At 44.3% G+C, this 12741-nt stretch overlaps 2 protein-coding genes and 1 long non-coding RNA gene across 3 annotated transcripts; 2 read left to right on the top strand and 1 right to left on the bottom strand.

Moving 5' to 3' along the window:
* The first annotated feature begins 2250 nt into the window (after positions 1–2250).
* On the top strand, positions 2251–5124 carry GDF9 (growth differentiation factor 9). The gene is made up of 2 exons (XM_068409615.1): positions 2251–2683; positions 4172–5124. Exons 1-2 carry the CDS (start codon positions 2251–2253, stop codon positions 5122–5124), a joined length of 1386 nt encoding a protein of 461 aa, XP_068265716.1.
* A 1445-nt stretch (positions 5125–6569) lies between these two features.
* Positions 6570–7156, top strand: UQCRQ (ubiquinol-cytochrome c reductase complex III subunit VII). Its single transcript, XM_068409634.1, has 2 exons — positions 6570–6787; positions 6931–7156. Exons 1-2 carry the CDS (start codon positions 6634–6636, stop codon positions 7023–7025), a joined length of 249 nt encoding a protein of 82 aa, XP_068265735.1. The 5' UTR covers positions 6570–6633; the 3' UTR covers positions 7026–7156.
* A 2168-nt stretch (positions 7157–9324) lies between these two features.
* Positions 9325–11346, bottom strand: LOC137668247 (uncharacterized). Its single transcript, XR_011048907.1, has 3 exons — positions 11264–11346; positions 10223–10364; positions 9325–9604 (listed from the first exon to the last, which is right to left on the bottom strand). It is a non-coding gene; the product is annotated as an uncharacterized lncRNA (long non-coding RNA).
* Positions 11347–12741: the final 1395 nt, after the last annotated feature.

Here is a 12741-nt window from a genome sequence, read left to right as displayed (position 1 = left end):
ACTGCCTAAAGTTATAAATACATTCATGGGAAGACTCCAAGGCTTCAGTAATGTCAAGAATCCCTGCATTCCTACAGCCACTCTCAGAGCATTTTGTCTCCTATTCATGCACTGAAAATCATCACATTTTCTAAAGGATCAAGTAGTCAACACACCATAGTCAAATCAACTGACCTATTAAACATTTCCACAGGTCTGGACCAACCAGTTACTAAAAATGTGAAAGCTTACCCATAAGATCCTTTGCAAGCCTCCACAACATCTAACCCAGTCAGACACCAGGATGAAGGAAAATAAACAAGATCTAACCACCTTCTACCCCAAAGCATCACAGGATGCTAATCAGCATTATGCTTGATGAGAAGCAGTTGTGTTGGTGGCCCTCCAGCCATCACTACAGCAGCTCCCAGCTTTGCCCAATACACCACAAGGCAATTTGCATTGGGTTTCTCCCTGTCATTAGTCAGTGAAGGTGCCTCTTCAGTGACATATTGGTTCGTGTTGGTTATATTTGGACTTTGACTTCTCTGCTTAGATTTCCAACCAGACACCTACTAAATGTGGATGAGTCTTATGATCAGGCCACTAGACTATGCAAAAGAGCAGGATATCTCTGATCAGGGCTAGGTTTAAATGTACAGGTAAAAATCTCCATGTCCTTTCACCTGTTCCATGAACTTTTCCATCTACTTAAGCAAAATTTTCAAAAGCTGCACGTTTAAGAATACCCTTTTCAATGAAGTGTATATATAAAAATATGTAAGATTATGTTGGCACTCACTATACAGAATAATAGTTAAGGATTTGCCGTGCCTTTAGCATCCAGAAGTACCACTCATGTCCTGTTGAGCCCTGAATTACTCAAGGTAGGCTTAATTGTTCTCAGCTTGTTCAGTGGTTTCAGTAAGGTAAAGCAAATATTCGCTTTATGTTGGATTATTTTCCTACCATTTCAGCTCCCTGGCTGGACCCACCACAAGATCTGATAACATCAAAAATCAGTGCAAAGGAGAGAGTAGGAATGCACATGTGGTTTGTGGAAGAGGGTAGGGTTAGAGGGCAGCTTAAATTGTCATGGAACAGCAGAAACTGGAGTTACATTTGTTTGAAACTGATGTAAAGTGGCACTAATTCAAACCCACACGGGAGGGAGCAGATAAGCTTGTTTGGTGCAAGCATGCCTGACTGAAGGATATATTTTTAAAACGAATCAAAGTACAGATCACCTTATCCAAAACAATTTAAACATAGCTGACCTTGGAAGTGACAGTATCCCCCTCTTACCATAATCAAATCAGCTTGAGGAAATCTAGCAGAAAAGGTTATATTGTTTCATATTATAGATTGTCATCCCAATTAACCTTCCACTCCAAATCAAAGAATGCCAGACTGACATTTTTGTAAGTTAATTAAACACTCTCCAAACAAGCAATCCTTACTCAGAAGCCTTGAGATGTGGAAGTTAGATTATGGGTGACATTTCACTAGATTATTGATAGCATAGTTGTAATTAAAAACAACTGTCATGAAAACCGATTTTTTTTCCCTGTATTTTCCTAATTAAATAAAACTAAACCCCATCCCTTTGGTTATGTTCAGCTACAAGGGTTTATGAATATTCCTGATGCAATCACTATTACTTCATAGATATCTGATCCTGATGGAAAAAGCACTCTGCTTTTTGGATGCTTTACCTTAGACTGGAGGTAAATACGTGCTGTGTGCTGGCATGAAAACGAAGCTGATGGTGCCATCATCACAGTTACCTCTCTCTTCAAGTGGATATTACTGTCTACAGAGAAGTGAAATGTGAAAAATAAGTCAAGAGAAAATTAAAAACAGTTTCTTTTTTTATTAGTTTACTATTGGCAAGGCAATAATATGTAGCTTTATGTATATTTCTGCAAATAAACACGGATTTAGTTAGACTAGCCAATGCTAACTTGTTTCCCCAGCTCCCTCTGGAGGCTGGCACTCCCTCTTGCTTTGTAATTTACCATGTGAAAAAGGTTAACTCTGAGAATAAGGATTTTGTTTATAATATACTTCCATGGGCAAAAGCTCTAGGCCAAATGCAAACAAGCATGTGGTTTCAGTAGCCAGCTGCAGATCTTCCTCTTGGGTTTCTAATCAGAAAGAAACCTCCCTCCCATTCCACAGCTGCACCATATATAAGAGATCAGGCTCAGGCACTCTTATTTTCTTGAATATTTTAGGAGAGGCATTTTTTTAGCTGCAGCCCTAAAGAGCATGGAGAGTACTTGGAGAATTTGTGTCTGTTTCTATTGCTGTCTTCATTGGCTTTCTTCTGCCATCCAGTGTTCTCCCCACTCCAGGGGTCGTGTGGTCTTTGACAAGACCCCTGGGTTATTGCTGGTACCTCCTGAGGACGCTGCCAGTGAGCTAAATCCATTGCTGCGGCTGCCAAAAGGCGTGAGACGTGGATATGCCCTCCTGCCTCCCCTTCTCAAGGTGCTGTCTGTCCGGGGACACCAGAACTGGGAAAGCGAGGCCCCCAGGCTACAGCCAGACTCCAGAGCCCTTCGGTACATGAAGAGGCTATATAAGATGTCTGCTACCAAGGAGGGAATCCCAAAGGCTAACAAAAGCCACCTCTATAACACTGTTCGACTTTTCACTCCGTGTTCTGAATGCAAGCACCGCCACAGGGACCTCATGAAAGGTAGGTGTGGGCTGGCCTCAGTCGCAAAGGTTAAATGGGGGGTTTCCACATCTTCTGGGCTTGCAGCGCAATATAAAAATGTCTTATGTCTTTAGAGTTGTTGCTATTTGAATCCTCATGGCTCTTCTCCTAAACTGTAGGAGTTTTTCATAACCTACTTCTCCTTGAATGGCATTAGACAGAGACTTCCCCCCAGTTTGGGAACTGCCACACAAATGGTACTATGTTCAAGATGCTACTGGCGTTTCAGGCTGACTCATCTTACTATGAGTCAGAGAAAACTCTACAATCAGTTCTAAGTAAAGCAAGAAAAGTGGAAAAAAGGGCTAGGCATAATAAGTATCATGCTTCCTTCTACTGCCTGCCTCAGTTTTGCTTTTTTCAAGGCCATAAAAACAGCGCTGTAAAGAGACGTGATCCCATTGCAAGATGACTTTTCTCCTTGCCTTGTACATTTTCTAGGGAAGAATCACGATTCAAATGTGTGAATATCCCTAAGTGAAGAGTAGAACTACTTGTAAATCAGGCTCAGGACTGAAAAACTAGGATGGCTGGGCACTTTGTAACTTACCATGCTTACCAAGGTCTACAGAGCCCTCATCTGAATTCTTATTATTTGGCCTACGTAAGTTTGAAGAGATGACTTAATGCATTTGTGTGGTCAAAAATGAACCATTTCTAATTTACAGAAAAAATACAGTGGTGAGTAGAAAAAACCCCAATATATTAAACATATGCTATGTCCACATCTGGAAAACAGGTCAGGAAATGGGTTCATCAATCTCAAAAAAAAGATGGAAATAGGAGCAAATTCAAAGAATGCCAGAAAAATTCTTAATATCAGGGGCAAAGGTAAGAGCAGAGTATCTTACAGGAGGGGTGAATGAGACAGAAACGTTCATTCAGAATAACTTGGAAGCTCTTGTCCTGTTTCACAAAAGAAAAGCAAAGTCACACTCATGAAAGAATGATTTTTTTTTTTTTAAAAGTAGTGCTAATAAATAAATTTCTGCCTCTCTGTTACTCGGACTTGCTGGCAGCTGCCGGTCAAGAGGTTTAAATAGGAGAAAAATATATGAGTAGGAAGAATAACTAGAGTTAATGCTAAAAACCTCAGAAAGCATTCACTCTAAAACTCCAGTTATTTCAGTTCATGGCTTGTATAATCAGGAGTTCCTGTTTCCCTGTATCAACACTGAAAAGACAACAGCTAACTTCCTCCTGTACTGTTTTTTTACATGAAATTAATTCTAATACCTCTTAAAATCGTGGGTTTTCTTGGGTTTGTTGTCTTTTCTTAACTTTTCAATTTTATGTCCCTGACCAAAGTAGAAACTTCATATACTAGAAGTAAGAGAGAGCATCTAAACAGTTTGGGGTTTTTTTCTGCTGCTGAATTATTTCTACTTATCCACTACATGATAGTATTTATGTCTAGGTGGAAAATTAAGACGCACTAACTCTACAAGATTTTGTTTCCCTTCCCAGGAGACGTTCACTCGGTGGATTTACTCTTCAACCTGGATCGTGTTACTGCTCTAGAGCACTTACTCAAGTCTGTCTTGCTCTATTCCTTTGACACATCAGTTCCCATTTCTTCTTCCACCACATGCATGTGCCATTTATCTGTTAAGGAGCATGATTTTTCTAGCCAAGTATGTCCCAGCATTTCACACGCCATAGCTTTTAGCCTGCACTTTGAAGTTGGAAAACGCAAGTGGGTTGAGATTGATGTGACTTCTTTTCTCCAGCCTCTAATTGCTACTAACAGGAGGAACATTCATATGGCTGTGAACTTCACTTGTCTGATGGGTGACCCACAACAGAACACTAAACTGGAAAATCCCATTAATATGGCACTGGTTCCCCCTTCTCTTCTTCTTTATCTGAATGATACCAGTGAGCAAGCTTATCACAGGTGGAACTCACTTAGACACAGGAGGAAAAACCCAGTGCGGCCGAGGCAAAGGAACAGTCCACGTGTCAATCCTGCGGGTGATGAAGGAAAAGAGAATTCACAGGGTAAAAGGGCCTCTCGACGTCGAAGAGATGAGAACCTGAAAGAAGCACCGGCGACTCCACCTTACAATTTGAGCGAGTATTTCAAACAATTTCTTTTTCCTCAAAACGAGTGCGAGCTTCACAACTTACGTCTCAGTTTTAGCCAGCTAAAATGGGACAAGTGGATAATAGCACCCCACAGGTACAGCCCTCAGTACTGCAAAGGCGACTGCCCGAGGGTCGTCGGGCATCGTTACGGCTCTCCAGTGCACACAATGGTACAGAACATCATATATGAGAAACTGGACTCCTCTGTTCCAAAGCCCTCCTGTGTTCCTGCCGAGTACAGCCCACTGAGCGTCCTGACCATAGAGCCCGACGGCTCCATCGTCTACAAAGAGTATGAAGATATGATAGCTACCAAGTGCACTTGTCGGTAGTGGGTGAACCCAAATTGGTTTTACTCTGGGTTTGGGTATTTTTGCATTCTCAAAGTATCTGTAGCTGTAATCAACTGTTTGTGTAATTCTAATAGCTCTATAAAACCGTTTAGGATTTAGCATGGAGTTAGTAGAAGGTGTTTACATCATAGCACTTATTTTTGTAGCCACTCAGCCTTTCTAGAATGTGAAATTAAATGTAAATAATATCTTTTTATTGGAATATTTTTGCATTTAAAATATGGAAAAGATTTCAACTACCAGATGTCTATTTTAAGCTGCTTTGTTATAGATGTAAAAAAAGAAATAAATGCCTCTCATGCATACCACTTACATTCAGTGCCTGCTGGTCTTCCTCTATATAAAGAAATCTTTTGTGTGACACCTGCAGCAAGTGTCTAGGAAGAGAGGAAAGCTTTAATGTCAAAATTACTTTCTCAGTTTTTCATTCTTTTTCTCTACAATGTTTCCAGTTCCCCCAAGCAAGAAGACAACTCTTCCTCATGGTTCTGTAAGAAGTTACAAGGGTGTTCCTTGCTGTTCTTCTGTTGCACTCTCTGGGCTTTCTCAACAATGGGTGGGAAGAATTTAAGGACAGTTGTGTGGTAACTTGTGAAAACTTAAATCATGGAACTATTTGAGTAAGAACCAGCACCAGCTTACTGCTGAGCTGGTAAAAACAGAAAGGCTTCATAGAATCACAGAATCAATCAGGTTGGAAGAGACCTCTGGGATCACTGAGTCCAACCATTGCCCTGACAAACAAAAAGCCCTGGCTTGGTCTGGTTCAGGAACAAAGCACAAGGTGTCCATGGGGTGAGGGCAGAGGGTTCTATATGCAGAATCATGCTGCCCTTTGCTTCTGAATTAGGAAGAAATATTCAATGCTGTCAGCTTAAAAAAAAGGCTTTTAGGAGGCTGTAGTGAGGTGGGGGTTGGTCTCTTCTCCCAGGTAACAACCGATAGGATGAGAGGAAACAGCCTCAAGTTGCACCAGGGGAGGTTTAGATTGGAGATCAGGGACAATTTCTTCTCCAAAAGGGTTGTCAAGCCCTGGCACAGGCTGCCCAGGGCAGTGGTGGAGTCCCCATCCCTGGAGGGATTTAAAAGCCGTGTAGATGTGGTGCTGAGGGCCATGGGTTAGTGGTGGCCTTGGCAGCGCTGAGTTAACGGCTGAACTTGCTGATCTTAAAGCTCCTTTCCCAAACGATTCCATGATTTTTAAACGCTCCCGTGAGGCGTTTCCCCCTAACAGCGGCACGGACTCGCCTTTCAAACCCCTTCACTCAGGGGACATTTCACCGTGATTAAGTTATTACAACTGGAGTAGATATATTGTGTTTTTATACAGACGGCAGCGATCGCAAACTGCCCTGAGGCCGTGAGGGAGCAACGGAGGGGAAAGGCCGCCGCCCGCCCCGGAAGCGGAAGCGGCATCTCCGATGCCGCTTCCGCTTCCGGGGCGGACGGCGGCCGCAGCGTCGGTGAAGAAGGTGACACTTCGGCGCCATGGGCCGTCACTTCGGGAACCTGGCGCGGGTTCGCCATGTCATCACCTACAGCCTTTCCCCCTTCGAGCAACGCGCCTTCCCCAACGCCATCTCGCACGGTTTGCCCAACGTGTGGCGGCGGTTCAGCTCCCAGGTCTTCAAGGTGGTGCCCCGTGAGTAAATTAACTCCCCCCCTCCCTTCATTTTGGGGCAGGCGTCTGTGTGATGGTGACCTTGTGTAACGCTGTTATCACACAAACCCAGTGGTTCAAGCCACGCTGTGCTGATGTCTGTGTGTGTCCCCCTTCCTTTGCAGCCTTTGTGGCAGGCTACCTCCTTTACTCCTGGGGGACGCAGGAGTTTGAGAGACTGAAGAGGAAGAACCCCGCTGACTACGAAAACGACCAGTAATGGCGTTAATAAGGAGATTGTTACGTCACTGTGTTATAAACTACGTGTTGCTAAGCTTGTTCACATGACTAGAAGGGCAGTAAGAGGGAGATGATAAGCCTTGTCTAATAAACTATAACTTTGCCCCATGACTTTGTGTGAAATCTGTGCCTGGAGATGGTTAAGGGGAGTAGCATCCCATCTCGGGCTGGTTCACTCTGTGCAGGGAGATAACCAGGCTGAAGTTCTGTATTGCTCAAACTCTTTATGTTTGAGCATTTCCAGCCTATTTTTTGGCTCCTGTTTCTTTGAAGAGTTTCTCAGTATAACTAGTGGAGCGAGGGCTGCCTTCAGCTAGAGATTATTTCAAGTGACAGCTCATTGCTCCCTGTATCCATCACTGGCCGTTGCCTTTTCCTCTAGCCTTGAGATCTGTGAAAAACAAATCAACTACCTGATGTGGTATTGACTGAAACGGCATGAGCTGACTGCTGGCTCAGGGCTGAACGTGGACCTTGACCTCTGTGGAGAGGCTCTCCCTTCACAGGGAGCCCCATGCAGAAGACAAGGGGGCAACAGGTACAAGCTGCTCTGGGAGAGGTTTCATCTCGATGTACAAAAGGAAGTTTTTTACTGTGAGGACAATGGATCACAGGAACAACCTCCTCAGGGACGCGATGGAGTCCCCAGCTGCAGGTTTTCAAGATGCAACTCAAGCTGGTGTGAGACCATCTCATCTGGGCTCCCTTCCCATGCAAGGCTGGACTAGACGACCTTTCGAGGTCCCTTCCAACCTGGGCTGTTCCATGACTCTGTGATACTAGTTATCATATTTATTAATGTTAATCAGATGCAATTCTGATATCTGATTAGAGTTAATAGGCTGGATTAGAAGTTTCTTCTTGGAAACTACCAGAAGAAACAAGACTGTTTAATACCTGAAGATGATTTAAAAACAAATGCTAGTAGTAAAGTTACTGAAGTATGTGAGAAGGAAATTCACCCTGTGGCTCTTGAGTGTATAAAGAAGCTTCACTGTTCAAAGTCCAGAACATCTGGCTGGTTCCTTTATGCTTTTTTCCCCTTCTTGTCTCTAGCTGACTGTCTCAAGCCCATGTCCTGCACAAAGCAGCACGTTTATCTCCCCGCCCTGCTATTCCTGTATCTGGTGCTGAGAGTTTATATTTCCCCCAGGGTGGGAGTGACGTTTCCCTGTGTTCATTTCTTGGTGTGCTCAGGGCTGGGCTGTCTGGAAGAGGAAGATGCTCAGTCTCTCACTTGGGGAAGCTGGGGGTGTGCAATCTTTATAGCTGAATGCTGCTTGTGGGGCTCTTAACCTACATTTAAAAAGCACATGAGACTAAGCTCAGTCTTAGGGCTGCTCCTACCGCTCTGGTGTTTTCTGCAAGCGCAGTCTGAGGTTGGCACCAACAGGAGTCATACAAGTGATGCGGTGCTGCAAGTTGTGCCAAAAATATTCTGTGCTTCAATTTAACTCCACGTTTCAGGTCGTTGGTAGTTTCTAGGCAGCTTAAGCAAGAAGGGAGCAACGAACCGGCCACTGCGATTGCGAGAGCTGGCAAAGATGTTGAGAGGCAGAATTTATTCAAAACTTGGACTTGTGTCCTGCTGATTTTGCCTCCGAGAGCACTCAGGGCAGCTGAGGGGTAGCCTGAATGATGGCACGTGTGGACTCGTAGGTTGGCAGCTTCAGTAAATTCTTGGTTTTCAATACGTCTCGTCCCAGCAACTCTGTTGGAGGTGAGCTGCTCGTCTCGGTCTCTCTCATGAGGTCTCTGCCCCGTTCACAGACAGCTGAACTGTGCCTGAACCAGCTGATAACCACTGCAAACAGCGGCAGCACCTTCACCCCAGCCGGTGACCCGTTACCCAAGGCACCGCAGCCCAGGAGCGCTCGGGCAGCGGCTCAGCCTGGCTGCACTGTCAGCAACCAGCCCGCAGGCAGGCTGGGCCTCCGCACCCTTTGCTCCCCCACGGGCCTGTGGCAACCCCACCAAGCCATCCTCTGGCCCCCCTGTGCTCAGCCAGACCGCCACCGGGCCCAGCCTGCCGGGCAGGGAGCCGGGGGCAGAACCCGTTACCGGCAGGGATGGCTCCTCTGGACACATGGCCTGCGGGAGTTGTCTGGTGGGTATTGCAGAATCTGAACAAGGTGTTTGAAAATTACTCACTCATCTAATTTATTGCTGTTCTCCCTTTGGTAAATACTGGAAGTGGTAACAGGGCAACATTTTGTGTCTTTTTTTGTTGGTTTTGTTCTAACCTGTATCTTTGCTGTGGCTTTTTACTGGCACACAGGGAAACAATTGGTTCAATTTTATGCTTTTTTTCCCCAGTTTCCTGCACAGAGTAAACAGATTGCTGCCTGAAGGGGATATGCTGATGCTATTAGTAACCCAGAAGGACACACACCACAAAGTACCAGTCTTACCCAGCCAAAAAAGCTGAGAAACAATGACTTACGGAGGGCACTGCTGTCAGAGCTAGAGAGCTGTCATTTCAAATCCTGTGCTCCTCAGATGAAGTCAGGACCACTCCTGCTGCTGCCTCGTTTTCCTTTCTCTGTTCTACACTAGTGCCTAGTGGAAACAGCAGAAATTAGAACGCAGATGCATGTAAAAAAGGACTTAATGGGAAAAACAATTGAGAAATTCACAGCCAAATGTAAATGAAACTTTCAAGTTCAGCTATTTGACATGCCCTGATTTACTGCCCATTTCCTTCCCTTCACAAGACCCAGGAAGGTGAAATAATGGAGGGTTTTGATTCCTCCTCCCAGGGAAGCAAGACAAAGAGGGCAGAGGGAGGAGTGTAAGAGCCACCCTAGGAAAGGAATACATTTTCCAGTAGTGGTTGTAGACAATACGCTGGGAAGGGTTTTTGTTTGATCCCAGGGAAGTTTGGGCTAAGGGGTAAGCACCTGTGGACAGGAACCTGACAACGTGGCATATCTTAATTGAAGTAACTCACCTTCTGTGCTGGCACTTGTGCCTCCATATTAAGCAATCCCAGGAAACTGCAGCCTATTGCATCCAGATTTGTATTTACAATTTAACTAAAACATAGTTCACTCTTTTATACAGTATCTTCCTACTTGAAGTAACTTAAAAGAGTGTGTGCTCAAAACCCTACACGTACTTGACACAAATAAATTGCTATTCTCTTTTTGTTACTCTGCAATTTCAAAAATCTGGTACCTGACAGACACGGCCTTTGTGGGACAGATGTGGGAGCCAGATGCACAAGGTCTCACAGATGAGGAGCGAGCACCAGCAAGGTCCAGTTACAGACTGGTTGTCTTAGACATGCGCTTCGTCCACTTGGCCCCATGTCTGTAAGCTGAGAGCATTATGGAGAAGATGAGAGGTAAGAGACAGCTGCTCTTAAACGTTCTTTTCTCTAGGCTGTTGCAATCTCATTCCATAATGGGAAAAATTAAGATTCCTCTTAATTACAAACTGCCCATCCACATCAATGGGGGTTGTTGGCACCTTTTAGGAGACTAACCAGAGTTTCACTGTAGGGTACAGCAGCAGACAGCTCACCTACAGAAACCATCATCTTGCCACATGGAGCAGCTCTGCTCCAGAAAACACTTGCAGCAGTCTCTGCTTTGGGGATTAGCTATCCAGCAATTATTCTCTTTAACGACACATTGGGATCCTTGGAAGAAGAGGTCTATTATTTATCATGCATAACATACTTTTTACACTCCAAAGCCCATCTGAAAAGTATTCCATCTGCTTTTTAACTACCACGTGCATGGAAAGGAAGGTTAAGTAACTTCCTCATGATTCTTCCCTGTACCAAGAATGAGAGGCAGACTCCAAAGCATGATTCTCTGCTCCAAATCAGCTCGATAAGGCAACATGTACCCCTGGCTGACAAACTCACAGCTGCACACACTGTGAACATCAGGAAGTTAAATAAGGTTATGGCTTTTGCTCCTTACCATAATACTTGGAACCAACCACCCTTTTGCTTGCAAATACACCATGGAGTTCTGGTAACATGTTAGCTAGGTTTTAAAAAAGGAACACTTGGCACCACTGGTAAGTTGACCAGACAAAGTACAAGTGGAAGGAGAGTAAATCATTAGCTAGGCAGACAGGCCTTGAACCAGATCCCTGCAGCAGATGCTAACTTAGTAATTCCCTCTTGCTCCCAAACGCCCTTTGCTCCCGTACTGACTGACAGCTGACGCAACGATAAGAGAATGTAGTCTATAAAAATCTCACTGAAGCTTGGGAAGTTCCATCTGGGGCTCTTCCTACCTCCTCCACCCAAGGCTGGTCCTGCGGCCGAAGTGACAGCTCCGTCGGTGAAGATGCACTGTTGGAAAATGACAGCAATCTTTGTGCTCTGCTCACTGCTGCTCAGCCAGGTAAATACAGAGAACTATTTAAAGTGCTAATTACAACAGGCAGTCAGTTAATAAAAACTGTTATGACTTACATTGACTGGCAGGAGTTAGAGGTGACAGTACAGCTCTTCTAGAGGATTCGACATCATAAAAAAGTAGAGTAACTGCCTAGTGAACGCTGGGTTACTCTGAGACACAACAAAATAATTCTGCCTTCCCTCCCAAGAAGGTTAAAAAACAGTTAATTTTTATATTTACTTCTTTGGGGTTAGGATACGAGCAATTATACTTTAACAGAGCATGCTATGATCTGAAAATGAGAAAGATTTCGAGTTCTTCACTTAAAATTAAGACTATTGACCTCAGCATCAGGATGGCCAACTGCTTACAGCTGCTGCACGTTCTGACAGCCACGCCACAACTCTGTTTCAGACACACTGTGCCTCCTTGCACCACCGACAGCCTCGGCTAACGAGGCAGAAGCGGATGACCCCTTTCTGGAGAGGAGTGTCCCTGAGACCCATTGGAGCCTCGTGCAGGGACAACACCGAATGCATTACGATGCTGTGCAGGTAACTGATCCTGAGCAATGTTCACGCTCAGCGACACTTGCTATTATATTACGTAGAGGAAGTTCCTACTTATTCTCACCCACGCAAGATACAGAGTTAATTCTGTGCATAGAAAGAGATACCAGGAATAGGGATGGGGCAATCGATTTAGACCTCTTTTGTAAGCAGTGCAAACAGAGCAGAGTCCAAGTGCCCTTGATTACACACCTTAGTCCTGTCATTGCCACCCCAAATAACCTGCTTTTTCAAAAAAGAACATAGGATTCTAGAAAGCTTTTAGGGAAGCACTTAAGACACCTTAACATTAATCCTTCTTAAAGCCACTACTCTTCACTTTAAAGTATATATTAATTAAAAGCAGTATCTTACCCTAAATTAATCACTTCAAGGTGATTACTTAAGCTCATAGTTTAAAAGACAACTACAATATCAAAAGCCATTTAGTTCTCATGAGCAAACTGTCCAACTACATACAGTTAAATTGATGAGTTAAAATTACTACTTGGTGACTGAAAGCTGATTTTTGTGTGGCACCTACTGTACACACACCAGAAAGCAGAGACAGGGTAGAACACATCCATTGTCTACTGTACATACATCTGATAGGACAGGATAGTCAGGCTGCTATTTTATATGCATTTGAAATGCATCAATTGGTTCTACAGGTGAACTGTAACAGCAGCTACAGGAAGATACAGACAGAAAGGGAATTCTGTTGTAATTTCTACACCGCAGCCTGACCACATAGCCCTGGGTAACACACGTGGAGTTGTTACACAAA

Source organism: Nyctibius grandis, chromosome 10 (assembly GCF_013368605.1).
Source record: "Nyctibius grandis isolate bNycGra1 chromosome 10, bNycGra1.pri, whole genome shotgun sequence".
In the NCBI taxonomy this organism is placed as follows: domain Eukaryota; kingdom Metazoa; phylum Chordata; class Aves; order Nyctibiiformes; family Nyctibiidae; genus Nyctibius; species Nyctibius grandis.
Note: the sequence above shows the minus strand (reverse complement) of the source record. Positions and strands in the feature narration are given on the sequence as shown.